Raw genomic sequence first — 23401 nt, forward strand, 5'->3', positions numbered from 1 at the left:
CTATAAACGTTAAAAAAATTTGAAAAGAAAATGGACCCTGAATAACTTAACAATACCCTTTTCTTCAGTGTGTGGGGTTCCAGTTTCGATTTCCGTTAGAGATCAACAATTTTCCGCATTTTCCTAGCATTATGAGAACTTTTTGCTACATAAGTAATACGCTGTACGTCAAGTCAAGATTTTGTACTCTACTAGACGGTATAGTGGTATTAAAGAGAGGGAGAGGGCGAAGGAAGCTCAAAACGGAAAAATCGTACGTGAAGACGAACAGGTTAGCTGAAGATCATGACGCATGGAAGCTTCTCAGTTGCGGCAAGTAACCTGCCAATAATAGTAAAATACTTAAGATGATAATGATCCATTCTTCTTACGAACTGCAGTATCACGTATTTTACACACGTGGTATAAATTTACTATACGCGTAGTATGAGAGCTGTGTAATATTGTTTAAATTCATATGCTTCAGATTACTAACTTTTGTACAGTAATATGGGATTATGTTAATTCTGGTAGTGTCCACCAAATATGCCTCTCTTAGTGATCTAACTGAAAGCAACTTATTATCATCGTTTGTTTAACTGTCTAATTTATGTTTATTAACGGAAAAGTTTTGCTCTTTAAGAATACAATTACATTTTCTTCACTTCGCTAATAATGCTGTTTCTCAAACAGAATACAGTTAACAAAGGTGAACTTTTCAAATCGCTTGTTCTGTTTTTGGTACTTCTTGGCTTATTGCTTCCCAAGAGAAGGCAACTTCCATAATCTCATCATTTCTTTTAATATAACAAAAATAGTCATTTAGCTTGACAGTCTATTATTTGTGAAAAATTATGATGGGATGGTCAGTGCTTTGAAAATATTTCTCATTTTTGAGTAACCTTCATTCTGGCCTTTAAGAAAACATTAACAATGCTAACAAATAGTTACCGTATTGACTCGCGTAATTTTCGCACTTTTTTAGAGGAAAAAAGTTGTTTTGAAACAAGGGTGCATAAATTATGCGAGGAAAAAAAAATAGCCACATCAGTGAACATCATCTAATTTTTTCCCCAGTCAAAATAACACGAAAATACCGGTACACATTTTCTTTGTAGCAAGAATTAACAACAAACAACTAATACTAAATTTGTAGAAAAATAACATTAAAAAATTGGTTAAGAAGTCGTGTGGTTTCTTACAAATCACTGTCAAATCCTCGCGTGCGCAAATTACGCGGGGAAAATAAAATATACAGAAAATGTCCTTCAAAATTGGGATGCGAAAATTATGCGGGGCGAAAATTACGCGCGTATTTACGGTATATACCATTTCATATTACTTGGTAAATGATTGACAACTTACAAAATCAATTCATGACATGTTATTTATTTATTAACTACGGTATTTCGAAGATTGTTAGTATTGACCATTAAAACAACTATTTGATATTCTGGACGGAAATTCTGAAACGTACTCACACTTACCGGGCAGGGGGATCCCGGATGAAATAGCACGCGTCATTCCCGCTTCGATTTCCATTGGGGGCCCATATAGAAAATAACTGTGCAATGAATATTAAAAATTTATATGACAGTATTGTGGAGAACGAATTATCATGTTGTATTCAAGTTTAGGAATATGATACGAAAACTGTATGGAAAGTCGACCACTTGAATAATACAGGCATTACAATATACCAAGAGCATACTAAATATCAAAGAAAACGACAAGACGCTTCACACTTACCTCTTGATTTTTCGGCAATGGAGTTGTTTGAATTTCTGATTTTTGCATATGTTTAACTTGACGATGTGAATCAAGAGAAGCAACTGTGACCCTAAGACAAAAACAAAAAACATAATTGATATTTTTTGTTCTGTTGCAACCTTAAAAATTAGCGATTTTCAACAGAGAATGCTTTAATATAGACAGTTAAATATTACGGACATGTGAATATTTCAATTTATAATACATGTCAATACGAGATCTTATTCTCCTCGAGTTGCGCTCATTTCTTTTTTGCTATTTTATTTAACACTCTACAGAACTAACTTGAATGAATAATATTAAGTTCATTGAATGAGTAATATTAAGTTCATGGTCAAAACAAAGGAATCCGAATATGGAAGATTAAAAGTACATTATTAACTACAAAGTTACCACAAAAATTTTTTTCAGATTTTTAAATAAAAAGTGAAAGACCTATAAAAAAAAAAAAGAACTATTTCTACTAAATACGACCAATCCGATAGCGAAATACTGCTGTGAGCAGTATCAGGTGTATAAATGACTTGAGCAATAAAAGTGAATCAGATAGTTTTGCGGAAGCTTGCTTGTAACAAATGTTAATTCCCAACATCACTTTTGTTTCATTAGTGTTGTGTGACTGATAATACTTTTAATATTTTCTGGGAGGCAATTTGTTTTCCATTCCCACTTCGGGATTTCTTTGTTCCAGATTATAATCGAAACAAACAAATCCAAAAGTACGCACATAAAATGTAACATATCAGCTTGTCTAAAAATCATTGAGCTTATGGAGGTAAAAACTGAAAATACATCTATTGTGATATGAAAATAATATTATGAAACCACCATACATCATTCTGTTCGATAAACTTTTCCATATTTTTCGACAACACCATAATTCCGTCGTCATAGAACTTCTGTAGTTTCTGATTTAAAAAAAAAAAGTCGTTTTCCCAGGTCTCTTTTGAAACTAACTTAACACCATTCAGGGTGTTCGACAGAGACCAAATGATAGTCAGAGAATACTCCATCCGGGTCATACGGCAGATCATTTAAAAACTCCCAGATAAGTTCCCCCAATTTCTGACTGGTTGATAAAGATATATGCGGTCTGACATTGTCAGCTGATATAGAACAGCCTTTGTATTGACCAGTTCCGACCGCTTCTTTTGAATTGCTTCGTGCACTTGCGCTAAGTGTCGACAGTACAGGTTTGAGTTATCGTTCTGACCGGCGAGACGGGAGCAGTTCGTGATACACAATGCTCTTCCAATCTCAACAAACGCATATTACAACCTTCCTGGACGTGAGTGTGGGGTTGCCACAGACTGAAGAGCTTCTCTTCGCTTCGACCACGATTATTTTTTTCGCACACTATTCTTGTATATTGTCCACTTTTCATCACTCGTGATCGACCGCTTCAGAAATGGCTCGAGTTTGGTACATTTCAGTACAGATTCACAAATAGAAATTAGACTGAGTAAAGGTTTTTGAAAAAGATATTTTTTTTCCAGTCTTTTCCAAATGGCTTAACACTATTTAGTGATGTTTAGGTCATCGGCGATGTTAAGACATCTTACATTGGTCTTGCTGGACTTTTGCCAGAATATCTTCCACTTTAGCTGAGACTGGTCGCCCACTGTGAGGAGCATCTTGGACATCGAAATTTCCAGAGCGAAAGCGACTAAATCATCTGTAGCTTTTAATAACATATCTTGGCCATAAATAGTACATACTTCTTAACTGGCCTGCGCTACATTTGTGCCTTATTCGAAATAAAATTGTAAAATGAGGGGCAGTTTTGCGGATAGTCCATTCATTTTCACGGTGCAATACCTTACCTCTGATTCTAAGAATTCCAACACTTTTCGCACACCTACTAACTTTAACTATCAGCTGACAAATGACGTTAGGCCTTACCTGCTGCGACTCATACCCATTAACGCCATCTCGAGCAAAAAAGGTTGAATGTTTTTAGTCTACCTGATGTATCTTATGTAGGAATGTTTCAACGAACAGGAAAGAAAACCACTGCAAAGCTTAGTCGGTAAAAAGCATGCGAAATGAAGTCACGTGATAAGCTGCCAGATAGAAAGCGATGGAAATTACAAGACGGATTGAAATGAAATCTTTCAGTTTAACATCCCATGATTATGCCCGTTAGTCTAAGGGAGAGGGATGATAAAAGCAAGTGAAAGATGGTGGAAGAATTGATGGAATGAGAATGTGGGGAGAAACGAGAGTACCATGAGAAAAGCCATGGACACGATGTTGTCCACTAGCGGAGAAGCATGCTCTAGTATTCTGTGCCTGCAACAGAGGTATAATTATCAGTGTAGAGTTGCGTACTTGCGAATAGCAGTAAGTTGAAATGACTACGTCATACAAAATCCAGCCACGTGAGAGGTGAGGTCTGTGATTTGATTTCTCAACGCAAGGGGACATAATGCTCTGAAATCACAGCATATGTCGACCATCGAAAACCGGCAAAGGAGAGTGTTACGGTCTGGAATTATTCTGATACATGTCAAGTGCTGACAATTCAAATTCCCGATGGGAACTTTTTAATCACTTCTCCTACCGTCCTAACTTTATACTTATTAATTTTTCCCCTTTCTTTCTTCACCTGAAAAGATAGCTTCGTTCGCAACTTTCAATGACGGTGAAGTTCTCAAGACACCAGTTCTCGACTAGCTGAATGAAGTCTCAGGCGGCAGATTTCAACACAAACGGTCTACGAAAGCTTTGGCATTCTACCAAAAATGCTTAAAACTTCATAGTGACTACACAGGAAAATAGCCACGGTATGCACTTGTATAGAATCAACAATAAAAATTTTCTTCTTCTATTTTTGTCTTTTTTTTTTTTTAATACATGAGCCTTGTATAAAACTGTTTATACGCACAGAAAAAAATGTAAAAATGTAAACATAGCGAGTCCCAAGATATGATATGATAAATTTTCTTCTTACCACTTTGTCAATAAAATGAGTCGTAAGGTTTTTAACTGATGCTGTAAATAGTTCTTGCTGACACAAATTTAAACTTGAAATTTTCTCACCAAAATCCTATATAAATTTGTCTCACTGCAGTGTGCGGAATTTCGTTACAAAGACTTTTGAAAATAGTGTAGAACACGCTCCACACACAAATAATGAGAAGTACTTGTCGGAGAAGTTCCTCACTGACTATTTTAAATGACAGAAATTACGTTATGACTCACCTATACATCATATACCTCCTAACGAGATGACTGATTAAGACCTCGTGTTCGTTTCGAAGATTCCTCCTAACTTTCAACACTCTCCCTGAGAGACTCATGATAAGGTCAAGTCCAAAGTTAAAACCTGTCCACCGCCACATGTGTTCACCAGGAGTCAAAATATTTCTCCCACATCGAAGACATGTTTGTAGGAACTCTTCAGTGTTGATGTCTTTTGGCCTGTGAGTAAGAACAAAACAAGATAATAACCAACAAAAGAATCTAAGTCCCTCCACATTTAATTTTGTCTGCATGCTAACTACGGTATTGGCGAGAATATAGTACGAATACTAACATGAATAAAACTGATTCACACATCAAATACATGCATATATCGTGACATAAATACTGTCCTTAACTGTCATATTATGTATATTCATTCATTAGGTCTTCGGCATGGGAAACAATAATAAATCAATTATCTATGGCAACAGACGTGCCAGCAGGATTCTCCCAATGAGGAAAAAGAGACCGAAACACAAGCGCAGCAGCGAACAAAAACACACACACGCAGCTTGATACACACATGTACGTTATACTATATGTAAAACATTGTTTACTCATATTAAAACTTAATTAACTACTACAGTAAAAATATATTAAATACTATAGTACTAGTATCTAAGTAAGCAAATCTAATATACAATTCAAAGAAATAAATCCTTTCTAAAAATCCTCTCCATTCCTCACCCTGTACGTAACTTTCTGTTTGATTCTTTGATATACTGTAACATACTGTATAAGGAGGGGGAGAGGGAACCCTTAACTGCATGCAGCTTAATGCTCCAGCCTACTCAGCTTAGGTTAATCCGAGCCTGATGTATTGAAAGTTAACTATGCACCAGTTTTACGTAGTAGAACTACCATGAGTAACACTAAATATGTATAAAACTTCCACATACTAATAACCTTCAAATACTACCATGGGTATATTTTACCAACATTTTCTATGAATACTAATCATGAGTAAAATCTTATTTTCTTACGTTCGCAACGTTGTATTTTTCAACGAAAAGAACTGGCAATAAACCTTCTTTGACAGTAAATTACTTTATAATAAGCAAGCAAAGCATTGTGGAAAGTATGGCTATAAAAAACGTAATATAAGGAGAAATAAAAAGACGAGTCAATGAATAAAATTTACTCATGGCTAATATTCCAGGGTTAAACACACTTTGAAAATATTATTTAATTGAAAATTTACTGATTTAAAGCTTCATTTAAGATTTGTATGAAATGGATATAATTTTGTTCCATCCAGGTGTAATGTTCGCCAAATCCGTGTTCGTGAAACAACGAAGTCTGTGTGCTACTCGTGCGACTATTCAACAACGTTCAGAATGCCTTCATGTTCTTCCACACTTTGATAGCTATCGCGTTCAGAAGAGATGTAAGCATAAGCAGGAGTGTACGTAGTACCATTCAAAAAATATAACTTTATATTAGGTTGGCAACACGTATTAAGCGGGTTAGGTTCTTGTCCCTACCGCATGGCGCATCCTCAGGAGAAGGCCTTTAGATATAGAAGGTAGCTGCGAATACATTGAATAAGCAGTCACGGTCAGACGACAAAGGGTGGTCCTAAAGCTTTGGGGTTTGACGTGAGGCTAACAACCTCATCTTGTGAAAAAGGTGCTTGTTCAGAAACATTCACAGAAGCCTCGGACCAGGACTGATAACTGAGCACAACCTCAGCAAAGTAACATTGACATGAGGTTTGGAACATGGAATATAAGAAGTCATTATAGGGCACGCGCGTTAAAATCCGTAACGATTGAATTAGAGAAATACAGAATGGGCCTCGCAAGAGTTCAGGAAGTTACATGGAAACGAAAGGGAGGAGTGAAGTCCGGAAATTTTGTTCTTTAACGAGAAAGGAAATAAAAATCACCAACTAGAAACAAGGTTTTTCGTTCTCAAACCAGTAACATCAACAATTAAACAGGTGAATTTGTTAATGATAGATTTTCTTTCAATACTCTTAAGGGTTGGTGGTGTGATATTATTGTTTCAAATGTACTGTTTGTCACGAAAGTAAATGAACATCTGTTTTATGAGTCTGGCATTCCTGCGCTTCACCCATGGAGAATATGAGAATTAAATCAATCAAATTTGTACTGAGGGGCAAGAAGAAAAGCCTAATCTGAATAAACTGAAGAGCTATGAATACGAGCTATGAATACAAATAGTGCATAGTGTAAATAAAGAACGACACCGAAAGAGAAAGCCAGAACGGCTGCTAAATGGAGAAAAAAAAAGAGTAGAAATTGTCGAAGTAGGAACGTAAAATACAAATGCGAACAAATATACCAATAACTAAGCGCTTACCAAGCAACGATCTTGGTGCAGTGGTTAAGGCGCTAGATTACAAATTCAGGGGACGTCAGTTCAAAATTTTCGAATGAATATTTATTTTTTTATTTTTTTAAATAATACATACAGCACATGAGAGGTGGTAAAAAAAAGAGCGTATTACCCTTTAATATGTTAAGTGAAAACGAGTTAAAAATTCCGGTGAAATTTATTAGAGAACCGATACAATGAAAACGAGGAAGCAGGTATATTTAATCAGGGGTTTGTATCAGAGGGCGGTGATCGGAAAAACTGGAAATTTTCCCCGAATTTGCACGTCTCTACGATAAGCAAATTTCTTCAGAAATGTGCCTATTGCACAGACCATCATGTCAGAAATGCCGTAAAATTTCTATGCACTTTTGTCAATCATCACGCTCTGAACCACCCTCAGTTCGAAAGTTTCTCTGTATGTATATATATATATATATATATATATATATATATATATATATATATGTATGTATGTATATATATATATATATAGAGAGAGAGAGGGGGGGGGGGGACTAGAGAGATGCTCTCGAAACTGAGAATGGGATGCTTCCCTTCAAATCAACGAGATAATAAATAGATGCTTACATAATAAGAACGCCTAATACAAACAGCTATAAAACATCAAAGTGATAATTGCAAGCATTATCACCTACGGTTCCGAGGTCCGAACAACATACCATTATTATCTCCAATGCCCAAACATTGTAATTTACACAACCCCCCTCTCCCCAAAAGTGTTCTGTGAAAGAGTAACCATATTGAGACCACAATATTAAACTATATAAATAGACTATTAGCAGATTCGTATTCAGTTATTTTTTTCCACAATCAGTTTTATTCATATTCAAGACAGCAAAAGCACTATATTCGTTAACGACAAAACAAAGTTATTACAACACTGCGTTACACGTGAATCATGCATATTATACTCGTGACTTGTGCTATGCACAGACTAGCCACCGAGGCATGCTGAGTCACGCCTGAAGGAAACAGCGGGCACAGATAGCGATACAGTGGACGGAACAAGCAACGCATTACAGACATTTCAAAAGAAGGAAATAAATAAATAAATAAATAAAAAAGAGGAAAAGATCCCTCTTTCACACACTTCATGCTGTAATTCTAACTTCCACTTCCCCATCAAAGTTACGCGCCTAGACTATTATACAATTAGGGTGGCCAAATGCCCTGCTTTTGACCGGGCAGTCCGGCTTTTGGAGGTCCTGTCCCGTGTCCGTCTTAGTATTCGAGCCGTATGCCCATTTGTCCTGCTTTTCAGCTCTCGTTATAAATGTTTAACTTTCCATTATTCTGATGGCTCCAGTCTCAGACATTTCAGAATTTGCAAATTATTTCAATAATTACACTTTTTTAAGTTGTAAAGTAAGAAAAGTTTAGTTTCAAAACTTGGTAGGAAAACCATTATATTAGCATTGAATTTTAACATGTGAATGCAGCTATTTCTAAATGTAGTTTTCCCAGCTTGCTTGAACCAAAGATGCCTAAAAACAATGAATTGAGTTGTCATATGTGGGGAAAAGGTTTACAAATTTATAAAGTCCGGCTTTTTAATCATTGCCTTCTGGCCACCTTATATACAATCCACTATTACACTTAATCCAGAGCTTTCAGATAACTTTGTTCTACGAAGGTAAACGTAGAACACTACACTTATAAATATACCATACATAGACAGTTAAGTAGTAATAAAATTGATGAATGCAATTAACCCCACATAAAATCGATTGTGTAAATATACACTAGTTTCAAACAACTAGACATATAACAAACATTAACAACAACATTATAACCTATCATATGTGAATTTCACTTCACAAGTGGTAGAATGAAAAACAGACTGGCAGCTGACAGAATTTTCTTTTTAATAAATTACAATTATGAACACAAGTTAGTGAATGAAACAATGGGGTCAATGAAAAAAAAAAAAAAAAAGTGATCCGACGTCGGACTTCGAGAAATAATTTGGCAATGAAATGAAAACAGAACTTTGTAAAAGAAATGATTATGATGTGCTAGACACAACCCACCTTATGCAGAGTCGTTTTGAAGTATGAGTACCATCATACTACAGGCATGCCTGCTGCAGGAAACATGATAGTCGAACTCTTTCGTATGGCACTAATCACGCGTCAAAAAGACTCTGCATAAGGCCCAACATGACTACCTGTTTCGTCTCGTCATGTGAAAATGTCTCTCTTAGTGAGGCGAGACAAAGCCTGTGTCTCGTCTCGTGGCTATCTCTGTATCATCTCGTGTTTCCGAAACGAGACAATCTCGTCTCCTCTTGTTATCTCGTCTGCTCTCGTCTAATTTTCTTTCGTTAACCTCATAATAATAGAAGTAAAATTGGAGGCCATGCAGCTTCGAAATGTAACGAAATTTACAAGTTAGAATTGATAATCGGACAATAGAGGGCTATGGAATGCTTTGGAGACATTTAAAATGCGACGAGTCGAGACAAGGTCCTGTCTCGTCTCGGATTCAACAAAGCCTATTGCAAGAAAAAAATTAAATCTTAAATTTATAAATTTGTAATAATGAATACTGACCGTACCTTGCTCGGGAGATGGTAATGTTAGGCAACCTGCCTTACAAACAACCTCAATTAATTAACTCGAAATCTTAAGAATAAATGCTCCTAATCTCTTGCATATTTTAAAAGGTATATAATAAAGATATTATACACATTCTAATATCCTGTTAACCCAGAGGATATCAGTTTCCGGCTGTGTCTAGGGATATACATTTAATCCAACGAAATTTCATCCGGGAACATATCCTGTCAATAAAAGTGTAAAATTCTTTCCTCTCTATGCTTTATTTATGAAAGAAAATGTTTGAGCTTAACTTTGAATCATTCTAATCCGAAAAGAGTTATCGAGTCTACAAGTTGGCTCTCAGAAAACTATATTCCAAACTATAGTCCGTATTCGAGATGTAGCTCCTACTCTGATCTCTCTTTAAAGAACATTAAATGAAAAATTAATTTAACTACAGTCACTCTAAATCTTGGGGCCTGCGGACTCATCTTCTTTGCATTCACTTACACGCTTTTCAGTGAGCCCTTAATTTTCAAAGGTTCCTTCAGTACTCGTTCAGAAACCTGGCCTAACGCCTACTCGTAGTACAGCCTGTCAGAGGCAGTACTACTAAATAAGGATTCTATCTAATCAATTTACACGGATTGGGTAGGGTTAGAGGTAAGGCAATATTTCCTCAAATAGGAAATAAATATGTCCCTCACTACGGAACTGGTTAAATTGTAGGATGTTTAACAAAACGATATAGGCCCATAATCTCTTTCGCTCAAGAGTGAGACTTATAAACTCTATCCGTAGGCCGATCACGACACCTGCCTTCAAAAGAGGAGTCGAACCCAAAACCATAGGATCCGTAAATACCAAATTAGCCTGCTACTGGCCCTCAAGCAGAAACCAGACTTAACTGAGAGCTTACAAAGCCTCAGAGAAACTTTAAGAAAAATCCAATTTCCAAAATAGGAAAAGGATTAAAAACCACACATAATAACATAATAACTTCTAACAAAAGTTCCTTATAATTCAGAAAAGAAAGAAAAAAATTCTAACCAGGGACTACTCTACCAAACCTATCCTACACAGGAATACAGCCTCTCATTTAAAGAGCTGAGAAACTTCCTGTCTTAGAATCACTCATCTGTGTCTCGAAAAGTACTAAACACTAAGGAAACCTAACATAGCCTATAATGCCATCACTAAGGGGGGAAAAAAAGCCAGCATAAGCTGTGACAAAAATGATCTTTAGGCATCGAGCGTAAAGTCTAGCCAAAAATGAAGATGAGGAGGACAGCTCCTCCTCGCATTTATAGGGAACTACCCAGAGGGACGCTTTGACCTCCCTTACAAACAATCCACTGATACTCCAAGAGAAAACGGTCTTCCCCCCTCTCCAAAGGTGACTGGCTAAATCCATAAATAAACTGGTTTCTAAAACTAGCAACAGGGAAAGAAAGATTTTTGTTAATAATTTTTAAGAATCTCTAAGAAAAGAAAAAAATACATGGAATATACAAATATATACAATAATAATAATAATAATAATAATAATAATAATAATAATAATAATAATAATAATAATAATAAATTCTTATATGCTAATCAGAATATATGAATTAAATGATATCCAGGCCTAGGATCCCATCTTATTTTAACATAATTAAACATATAATAATAATACTAATAATATCTATCTATCTATCTATCTATATATATATATATATATATATATATATATATATATATATATATATATATATAGATAGATAGATAGATAGATAGATAGATAGATAGATATAGATAGATAGATAGATAGATAGATATAGATATATATACCTACAATATTAAGTTTTTTAATATATACAAGCAAGAGGTATAAAGTGACTTTTGCACTATCTTGTCTCGGACATCCTGAATTGGAAGCCTCTAACCAGAAATGAAGTGGGTCGTGGGTCAATAGGACATGACCCACTGCAACCCACCACTCACCGTGACCCATCATAACCTCCAAGGAGAATGAAGGGGAAATTCCCTATGGGGATACTGGATGTATACTATAGCCAAAGTTGATTTCCGGATTATCCCTATTGCAATTCGCACACTGTCCACAGATATAGATACGAAGCGTCAACAACATTTTTACGTAACGATTGTGGTAACCGTAATATAGCTAGTGATATCAATATATTTACGAAATGGGATACATTTTGTTAACATGAAATATAGAAAAGTTTTACAACTGATTTGAAAATTTCTTGTTTTATGCATTATAAACATATGGTGAATTAATATTTTACTTGTAGTTACAAATGGCTACTTTATTGGTAAAAGAGAAAAAAAAGAAAAAAAGTAACTCGAGCGGGAATCGAACCTGAGACCCTCCGCATGTGAGTCATAGATGCTCCCCAATCGGCCACAGTGTCACTTGATAATCTAGGCGTCGTATCATAGTATATACGGCGAGTCGAAATTTTCTAGGCTATTTCTAGCTATTGCTCTCTTCCAGTTTGTAATATTAACACTTAAAATGTGCACTACTACCTCGCGAAAGATGGCCCCGAAGTTCATTTACAAAAGCCTGCTTTTTCCTTGTTAGATATACATATCTCAGTTAAGTAAATAGAAAAAAATGGGAAAAAGGTAGAAAGAGAGAAAAAGGAAAATGGAGACTCTAAAAGTAAAATGTAGACAAATTCACCATGTTCAGAGGATGCTATATACAATGCACTGAGTAGAGTGTGTCGGTGGGTCGTAGTGGGTGTGTAGGTCATGGTGGGTCACAGTGGATTACGTCTGTTGACCCACGACCCACTGATCCACTTACAAATCGACCCACATGACCCACCTGGCCGACGACCCACTTCATTTCTGGGAGAGGCTTTTAATTCAGGACGGCCGAGACAAGATAGGCTTTGTCAAATCCGAGACGAGAAGAGACAAAGAGTCTGTCTCGGAATACGGGCCGAGACGAGAAAGGTCCTTGTCTCGACTCGTCTCATTTTAAATGTCTCGAAAGCATTCCATAACCCTCTTTTGTCCTATTTTCAATTTTAACTTGTACTTCGTTACATTTCGAAGCTGCATAGCCTCCAATTTTACTTCTATTATGAGGTCTATGAAAGAAAATTAGACGAAAGGAAACGAGATAAAAATCTTTCTCGTTTCGGAAACACTAGATGACACACGGATAGCCACGAGATTAGACGCAGGCTTTGTCTCGCCTCGCTAAAATGAGACAATCTCACAAGACGAGACATAACAGGTAATCATGCTGTGTCTAGTGCATCATAAGAATTTCTTTTATAAAGTTCTGTTTTCATCTCATTACCAAATTATTTCTCGAAGTCCGACGTCGGATCATGTTTTTTCATTGACCGTCATGGTTTCGGAACCTTAGATGATAATGCTTGCAATTATCACTTTGATGTGTTATAGCTGTTTGTATTAGGAATTCTTATTATGTAAACGTCTATTTGTCATCTCGTTGATTTGAAGGGAAGCAATTCACTGTCAGTCCGGAAGCATCTCTCTCTCTATGCATATATATATATATATATATATATATATATAGGGAGAGAGAGGAAGGGAGGGAAACTTTCGAACTGAGGGTGGTTCAGAGCGTGATGATCATCGACAAAAGTGCATAGAAATTTTACGGTATTTCTGACATGATGGTCTCAGCAATAGGCGCATTTCTGAAGAAATTTGCCTAACGTAGAGACATGTGCGAAATTCGGGACAATTTCCAGTTTTTCTGATCACCGCCCTCTGATTCATACCCCTGATTAAATATACCTGCTTCCTCGTTTTCATTGTTTCACTTCTCTAGTAAATTTCACCGGAACGTTTAACTCGTTTTCACATAACATATTAAACGGGTAATACGCTCTTTCTTTCTTTCTTTTTTTTTTCTCTTTTTTTACATCTCATGTGCTGTATGCATTATTTTAAAAAAAATAAAAAAAAGAAGTATACTTTTTGAAGTAGATTCGAACTGATGTCCTTTGGATTTGTAATTTAGCGCCTTAACCACTACACCAAAATCGATGAATGGTAAGCGCTTAATTATTGGTATATTTGTTCGCATTTGTATTTTATGTTCCCATTTCGACAATTTCTACTGTATTTTCTCCGTTTACCATCTGTTTCTGGCTTTCTCTTTCGGTGTCGTCCTTTATTTACACCTTCCACTACTCGTATTCACAGCTTGTGCCCCTCTTCAATGTCTTATTCAGATTAAGATTTTCTCCTTAACCTTCACTACACTTTTGATTGATTTAATTCTCATATTCTCCATGGTTAGAGCGCAGGAATGCCAGACTCAAAAAAGAGATGTACATTTATTTTCCTGACAGACGGTATATGCCCCAACAGAAGATAAAGATGACGATATAAAATACAGTTTTTACGAAGAAAAATTAAATCTTTAAGTTTTCGTCCCACGTTTATGCCGGCTAGGCTAAAGGAGACAGTGATGATAAGAAATGGATGAAATGGTGGAATGAAGAAAGTGGGAGGAAACAGAACCCCGAGAAACACATATGCACACGATATTTGTCCACCACAAAACTCACTTGGCGAGTTTTTACGAAGAAATAGAATGGATATTTGACCAATTCACGCGATACAAATTAAAAATTCTATTACAGAATTTCAATGTGAAGGTAGGATGAGAAGATATTTCTAACCGATTATTAGCGAATGAAAGTCTGCGCAAGAAAAGTAACGACAACGATGTTAAACCCGTGAACTTTGCAACATGAAAAATCTTATCGCAAAGAGTACAAAATTCCCACCTTACTAGATGGTAAAACACATTGATCACGTTTTAGCAGATAGAAGACCGTCTAGCATAATTGATGTTAGTTCGCTCAGAGAAGCTGATTGTGCCACTCACCAATAGCTGATAGTGATAACAAGCTAAATTATTGTTGAATAAAAGATATATTCAACATCTGAAAACGGAGAGGTTTAATTAAAGAAAAAAATGAAATGAAATCTTTGAGTTTTACGTCCCACAGCTATGCCGGTTAGGCTAAAGGAGACGGTGATTATGAGAAATGAATGAAATGGTGGAATGAAGAAAGTGGGAGGAAACGGGAGAACCCCGAGAAAACCCACGCACATGGTGTTTGTCCACCACAAAGTTTACTTGGCGGGGTCTAGGATCGAACCCGGGACCCCAAGCACCAGAGGTGAACGCTCTACCACTGAGCCACCGCGCCCCCCAGAAGTAAGAGGGGAATACCAAACTGAAGTGTCGAATAGATTCTGGGTTTAGGTTCGGAGTGTACTAATGTTGGGGATACTTGGGTTGAAATTAGGGACAGCATTAAAAATTTCAGCAGAAGAAAAATTAGTTCACGCGAAAATACAAAGAAACAAACCATGTTTCGACCAGGAATGCACTAAAGTAGCAGATAATAGAAAACAGGTACAACTGCGTTGGCTACAAAACCTGAACGAAATTATTACACAAAAATTTCGTTGACACCAGGTAGGAAACTTCCAAAACTTTTAGAAGAAACGCAATTTTTTTGAACGTTAAAATTAATAAACTTGAAGATAATAGTAAAAATAAAAACATTCTGGACATGTATAAGGGCATTAATGGCATCAATCCCGCACTTATGCAAAAGGAAGCCGATGAAACAATTCTCAATGATACAGACAGCATCTTGAATAAATGGAATGATTTATATTATATATATATATATATATATATATAGATATATAAAATTGCTTAACACGCGGCGAAAAACTAATGTTGGTGGAGAAAGAGAAATGCATACAGGAGAACCTTATATTCCAGAACCTAACCGAATAGAAGTAGAAATCGCTATAAAGAAATTTACAAAACACAAATCTCCGGCTGTACACGAAATTCCGGCTGGGTTAATTTTAGCTGGAGGGGAATAATTGTGGGAAAATATACACAAACTCATTCTTATCTGAAACAAGAAGGAATACCACAAGAGTGTAAAGAATCAATCACTGTTGCAATTCACAAAAAAGCGACAAAACTAATTGTAATAATTATCCAGGCATTTCTGTTGTCAGCATCCTATAAAATCCTCTCAAATATTGTATTAGCACGGTTGATCCCACACCCAGATGAAATTACTGGAAATTATCAGTGCGAATTTAGGTGAAATCGGTCAACTATTGACCAGATACTTACCATTCGACAAATGCTTGTTAAGAAATGGGAATACAATACCCTGGCACATCAATTATTTATTGATTTTAGGAAGACCTACGACTCGGTTAGGAGGGAAACATTGTACAACATTCTTACAGAATTTGAGATACCGAAAGAACTACTTAGATTAATTAACGTATGTTTAAATGAATCCCAAAGTAAAGTCCGAGTAGAAAATTCTTGTGCACGAACTTCCACGTCAAGAATGACCTGAAACAAGATCTGTGTTGTCGCCATTATTATTCAATTTTGTTCTTGGGCACGCTATAAGGAAAATCAAAAATAGCAACCAGGGCCTAGAGCTGATTAGTATTTACCAGCTTATGGCGTATGCTGATGATGTAAATCTGATAGAGGATGACAGAACAATAGAAAAAATGCAGAGGTCTTATTAAACGCTCGCAGAGACATGGGTTTAGAAGTAAATGCAAAGAAAAACACATGGAAATTCGCCGGAATCGTAATATGCAAATTATGGATGCGTTAAAATATCAAATGATATTTTCGACAGAGTGGATATACTTTCAAATATCTAGGACAACATTAACAGACCAAAATCATATCAACGAAGAAGCTAAATGTCGACTGAAAGGAGGGAATTCATGTTATTATTCAATTAAAAATCTTTTGTCGTCGCGGATTCTGACGAGGAATTTGAAGCTTAAAATATATAAAGCGATAATCGTGCCTGTTATGCTGTATGGCTACGAAACATGGTCGCTTACTCTGAGGGAATAACGCAGTATTTGAGAATAAAATCCTATGATGAACATTCAGACCCAAGAGAAAGGAGAATGGCGGAAACTTCATAACAAGAAAGTGCATAATTTATATTATTTACCAAACATTGTTAGCGTGATCAAATCTAGGAGGCCAAGGTGAGCTGGTCATGTAGCCAGAATGAAAGAAAGTAGAGACACATTCAAAGTTTTAACTGGAAATCCAATTAGAAAACGTCCATTAGAAAGACCTAGGCGCACATGGGAGTAAAATATTAAGATGGATCTTGCAGAAATAGGAAAACAAAGTACAAACTGGATTTAGTTGGCTGAGGTACAGAAGTCAACTGAGAGTTTTTGTGAACGCGGCATTGAACCTCCGGGTTCCATAGGCCACATAGTTAGTTAGTTAATCGGGTGGTACTACGGAATATGTCAAATAGTTCCCTAGTCGATATTTGCATGATACAAATTTTCATCGAATTTTATCTATTAGTTTAATACTCCACCCTATAATATATATATATAAAGTGGATCATATATCTTGATACGCTCTTACAACTTTTATACTAATAGACAAAAGTGCTGAAATTTTGTGCAATGCAAATATTGACAGGGAAGAACCGCTTGTGATACCGCAAGGTTAACAGTGTTGTCAACATGGCTTTAAGTTGTAGTTTTTGAAATGACACATATTTCAAATCTAAAAGAAACACGTACAATACCACATTTGTTATGCAATATTGCAGACTAACGACGCTACAGTATCAAACTTCGAATAACAGTCCGATTTTGGAGGCTTCCACAACAATAATAACGTAGATGCCACGGAGGGGGTAATATACGTTCAAAGTATCTTAGTGTAGAATACTACGATCATCATATCGACGGTGTTAAGATAAAAGGTCGTAACCCTCAAAAAGTTGAAAATGTGGATTTTTATCTTATTCAGCTCACTATAGGTCAGGCTATAGATAAGAAAAATACTGTAAGCTTGTGTGTATTATTAAGGCAAATAAACAACTTTTTATACTTGTTTTTTGCAAGGATGTAAACGGAAGTTAGAGGTTGTTTTTTTGCTCTCCTGAAAAAAGTTGGAAATGAGGCTTACGACGTTTTACCTTACCGTCGAATGACATACTGCGAATAATTAGAAACACACAGTTACAAGGAATTGAAAATATGACTTTTTAAAGGACTTTATTTTGAATATGTTTAGTTAAGTATCACATCGAATTACGTAGATGGTTTTCAATGGACATAAAAATCATAATTTCGTTTACACCTATTTGACATCTCAAACCATTCGGGAAATATATATATATATATATATAAATTGGAAATATTACTTAAAATAGTGTATTTGTGGAAAGTATTTAAAACCATTTTTGATTTACTTTGCTCCTATAACATTACAATAATACTTTTTGATACGTGTAATTACAGTGTTATTGGAATTACATAATTTTAAGCATTGTTGTAAACTTTAACAGTTTTTTACCGTATCTCCAGAACGGTTTACGATATCAAATTCTGTAGATGGCACTATGATCACATCTACTGAAAACCATATAAGCAATTGGATAAAATACTTATGTGAGCAGTTTTTTGAAATAAAGACTTTGAAAAAAGTCAAATTTTCAATCCCTTGTATCTTTTCTTGTTCATACGAAGTCCTTTAAAACGGATCACATTAGACACTCAAGTACTCTGAATGCGCATTGTCCCGTCCGTCTCATTTGCGTCCTCAGTTTACAACACTGAATAACAAATGTGATATTGTAGGTTTTCGTTTAACATGGATATTTGAAATATTTAACAAATTGACTGCCAAGGTGATTTGAGGGTACTGGTCCCAGGAGGCCATAATTTTTTTATTACCTTTGGCTCGATTATGGATAGTTATATCACATTTTTGTTGCGATATTTTTTCTCCCAAAAATGTATCAATGGGAGCCGAGCACCATATATGATGCTCATGGCCCAACAGAGAAATAAGGAGAGCAACATATATGATGCTCATAGCAGTCAACCTGTTAATGACCTGACGTAAAAACACAAATTAATGTTGGGTTGGCAACATTATTTACCTTGTGTTATCATAGACAAAGCTAAGCAATGTTATCCTGTTGATATTTGCATGGTACAAAATTTCAGCGTTTTTTTGTCTATTAAAAGTTACAAGGACGTATCAAGATAAACAGTCCACCCTGTATATATTTTACCTACTAAATTCTTTACCACAATGACATTTGATCTCTTCATAAATTGTTCCCCAGAAAGTATTATAAAAAGGTTTTTAAGTTCAAACGTTTAGAATACTTTGGACTTAACACCTTTTACTCGCCAAACAGATATATATTTTTAAGTTATTGCTGTTTACAATACCCAACGAATTCAACTATGACAGTTAAAGACGTAAAATATTAATTCTAGTTGTATCAAAACGACAAATGGAAGAACTTACCCTTTGTCAATACACTGATCAACCCTTAGCATCTGATACCATTGCATTTTTATATAAGGGTCTAACCACTCTGGAGGAAGCACTCTGTCTCTATAAACAATTTCCACATCTAAATAGTGATTAAGAAGATGCTGGAAACGAACACCTCGAAACGTTTTAACAAATTTCTCGCCTTCTGACGTCTCTAAGAATGGTGGATCTTCAGCTGTAAGAGAGCAGGACTGTTACTATTTTCATGGACTAAATGTTATTACGAAATATTCTGTAGTAATCAACTAAATGAATGACTTTGACAGAAGAAAAAATTAAAAAAACAATAAAAAAAGAAATTTTAAATCGTTTAGTTTCATACACTATGAACTCTCATTACAGTTTAGCGCTTTCACTAGGTTAGGATTTTAAGGGCAGTTTTCATAGCAAAGCATGGAAGGAAACAGTGATAAAAATAAAGCGATAAAGAGGACAGAATTTTTTTAAGGAGTAAAGGTGAAATGATTCGCAATATCGTATTCTTTACTAATGGATTCTCAAACTCTGTAATAGGAATGTATAAAACATGTTAACTGTCTCAACTATAAGAGCATGGGATTTAGTTGCTCAACTACAGAAACTATATACGGAGTGCCTGTTCATAACCATCGACCCTTTCCCTTTGCGTTGCATTATACTTCAATCCCAGGGCTCATAGTGGTCTGGTCTCTTGTAAATAGTTGAAAAGTGACCAAAAGCACACGAAAAAGTGACCAAAATGTCATCATGCTCCTTTTTTTCCTTTGTCAATTTCTCCATCACCTCTCTTTGTTGTTTTGTTGCATCTTTTCTTCTTTATTTCTTTTTGAGCTTCTTCCTTTCTTAGGTTTTCTAAGTATGCTTTGTAGTTACGGTAAGCACACTTAGTACATGTAGGAAGCTTCTGAGTAAGTGGAACCAGTTCTGGCCTATTACCGAATTTCTTCATCCCAGACATCATATTTAACTTTGCATTGCGAGTTCCCAAAGCCATGAAATATTCGAATTCACCACCTACTCTTAAGAAGAACATACAAGAAGCATAACACAACACGACCATGATGAACCACAGAAACACACACACACACAACCCTGAGCGGAGCGTTAACTATTACGAGAGAAAACTAAAAGACTTAACTATTATGAGATAGAAGAAACAATAGACACAGAAGGGTTCTCAACCCCACCTTCAGAGCTTAAGCATCCACCAACCATCCACTGTGCTTTAGAAAGAATAAAAGCTGAAGTGAGAATAAAGCTGACTGTTTCTGAGAATAAAGCTGACTGAGAATAAAGCTGTAAGTACTAAAGCTTTTAGAAGAGTAATGAGTAACAAGTTTCTGGCTTTTTCCATTTATTTTTATATTTTTCTTAGAAAACTGCCAATGCAAAACATAAATCACACGAAAAAGTCATTTTACCTCCCAAAAAAGTAACTTTTAGTTTAAAAAGTAACTCGCTATGAGTCCTGCAATCCATACATCTTGCATGGACTTTATTCCCTCACCTATGGGGAGAAATATCGAGGTACTCAAACGTATCTGTCTAACTGTGTATGTGGTTTCATTTAGTATATCTCCCAAATCACACTCCGATACTTTCTGCATGTACGGTTTCGTGACCCAACACAGTATTTTCTTGAAGTACTCTTCTCAGTAGCAACATTCGTGTGAATTTTTCGAGAAATTATTGAAAGTTGGGTGGTTTGTCTTATTGAGTGAACACGATTTACATAATTTACATTCAGTATTACATTTTTGCAAATTTTGTCTTCAAAAAAACTGATTGCTTAAAGACAATTCATAATAGAGTTGGAGAACCTTCCTTGAAGATTTTAACATACAGCAGTAAAAAGGAGAGAAAAGGTGCTGGAAAATTATCCCTAATCTCATCCGGAGATTACAATAGCTATTAGATGAGAAGCCTTTCTTGCTCTAAAAGAGAAAGGTGCGACTTAAAAATTCTAACCTCAGTTATCACAAAATCTTATCTAACATTTCCTTTTCCTGTTTGTGCATTTTAAGATACATTCGAAACTTTCTCTTATGCAACAATTGCAGGAAAAAATCTGTAGGTCTTTTGTAACTTTTATTTATTTTCTTAAATTTCATGTCTTTTGTAACTTTTATTTATCTTTTTAAATTTCATTTTATTTATTTATCATCAAGTCCAATCCTCGCTTACGTCATCCTGATGTCCTTGCTATTGAGTCTCATGTTAAGAAAAAAATAGCCTTTGAACAGAACGAAGACTTACTGTTATGAATCCTTATTATGGTTTGCCATCAAAGAAGAAACTCAACTACCAGTCAATTTATCACATTATTTTATACCTTGCACAAATATATTTTCATTACTACCGTGAAACATAAAGTGTAGGCATTTTTTTTATAGTTTGTATACAAATAAAACCACCTTTTTGCTTGACAGTCACGATTCTTAGGATGAGCAAATTTGTCTCCATTGTGCTTCCTACAGACAATAGCGAGAGCTAATTCTTTGTAACAATGGTAACACTGGACTCGCTGACAATCCGCGCATGATCACTAATATTAATTTTAGCATTATCGTTGCTGGTAAGAAAAACTGGATTAGTTTATAATTTCATTATACGGTAAGTTGAACAAAGGGCAAGCACCAGGAAACACCTTGAGAAAATTGACAATTTTAAACTGTTATCAACTTCAAAGAAAATATGCTACTAAGTTTAGAATTTTCTGTCACAATTATATATATTAAGTTATACAAATAAAACGCTTAGTATCCAAAGAAAACTTATTTTCTATCCGAAATTAAAGGATGTAATCCAAGAATTGTTAGGGATAAATGTGAATAACTTAAAAATTTTAATAATTCTGATATTTTACTTATCACATGTAGATAAGTTTGCAATTTCTCTGGTTAAAATTATTCAACAATTTGTGTGTAAGCTTAAAGATATTTACTTACTATTAGAAAGCGTTTCCCAGTACGTTCAGACGCCACATAAATGTTATATACTCAACTAATGTTAATGTTGACTAGCCGATTGTAACCGGGCCTTATCTGATTCAATTCCAATACAGAGCTGAAGGAAGCAAATATAGATGTTCGATATTATTCATCCACCTCAGTGCACAACGTAATATTATACATATAGCTTTTATTATTCCAAAAAGTAACAGCATATCAATTATGTTCAATTGCCGACAGCCAAACCATTTTAAACCTAAACTACAGGTTTCAGAAATCCTGAATTCTTTGGAAGGAAATTTTAAGTTCGGAAAGTTACACATGGTAAATGCCTACAGACAAATTTTACTCGATGAAAACTCAAGACTATATGCATAATTTTTATTTGAAAAACACGTACTTAGGTATGGAAGAGATATTAATTTAATGGAAACTCTACTTTAGTTACACGTCTAAACTAAGGCTTTGGTCAGGATATATTTGGTCTAGGAATTAATTCATGCGGTTGGTACGCACACATTGAAGCTGTAGTACAAACACAAAATACATAAATACCTTAAGAAAAATATTGTCCATCGCTAGCCACCACTTTCGCCCATCTGTCAGGCAATGTACGGATTCCGTGGCGAAAGAAGTCCTCATCCTTGGAAGCGATCCAGTCAGAGACCCATGTTTCGATATCTTCTGAAGAAGTAAACCGCTGTCCAATCAAATCGTTGTTCATGCAATCGAACAAGTAGTAGTCCGAAGGAGCAACGTCTGGTGAATACGGCGGGTGGGGTAAAACTTCCCATCCGACATTTTCTAAATAGGTTTTGACCGGTTTTGCGACATGTGGGCGAGCGTTATCATGTTGAACAATAAGTTTATCATGTCTGTTCTCCCATTCTGGTCGTGTTCTGGCCAGAGCTTGCTTCAAACGCATTAATTGTCGTCGATAACGTTCTCCATTCATAGTTTCACCCGGTTGCAGCAGCTCATAGTACACCACACCTTTCATATCCCACCATATGCACAGCATAACCTTTGCACAGTGAATATCTCGTATGGACCTGGTTCACCTGGTTTCACCCAGGCCTTTTTTCGTTTAGGGTTCTCGTAATGGATCCACTTCTCATCACCCGTAATAATTCGATGCAGAAACCCCTTTCTGCTCT

General features: G+C 35.6%; 1 protein-coding gene across 2 annotated transcripts in view; it reads right to left on the minus strand.

Moving 5' to 3' along the window:
- The window catches only part of gcl (germ cell-less), a 79251-nt gene that overhangs the window by 13201 nt on the left and 42649 nt on the right, over positions 1 to 23401 (minus strand). For both annotated transcript variants that reach the window (XM_081772116.1, XM_081772109.1), the window contains 3 exons: positions 19285 to 19489; positions 4954 to 5172; positions 1729 to 1819 (listed from right to left, as the gene is read on the minus strand). In XM_081772116.1, coding sequence (XP_081628242.1) covers positions 1729 to 1819; positions 4954 to 5172; positions 19285 to 19489 — 515 coding nt within the window. The remainder of the gene's footprint in view (positions 1 to 1728; positions 1820 to 4953; positions 5173 to 19284; positions 19490 to 23401) is intronic.

This window comes from Thermobia domestica, chromosome 1 (genome assembly GCF_964235325.1).
Source record: "Thermobia domestica chromosome 1, izTheDome1.hap1.1, whole genome shotgun sequence".
Classification (NCBI taxonomy): domain Eukaryota; kingdom Metazoa; phylum Arthropoda; class Insecta; order Zygentoma; family Lepismatidae; genus Thermobia; species Thermobia domestica.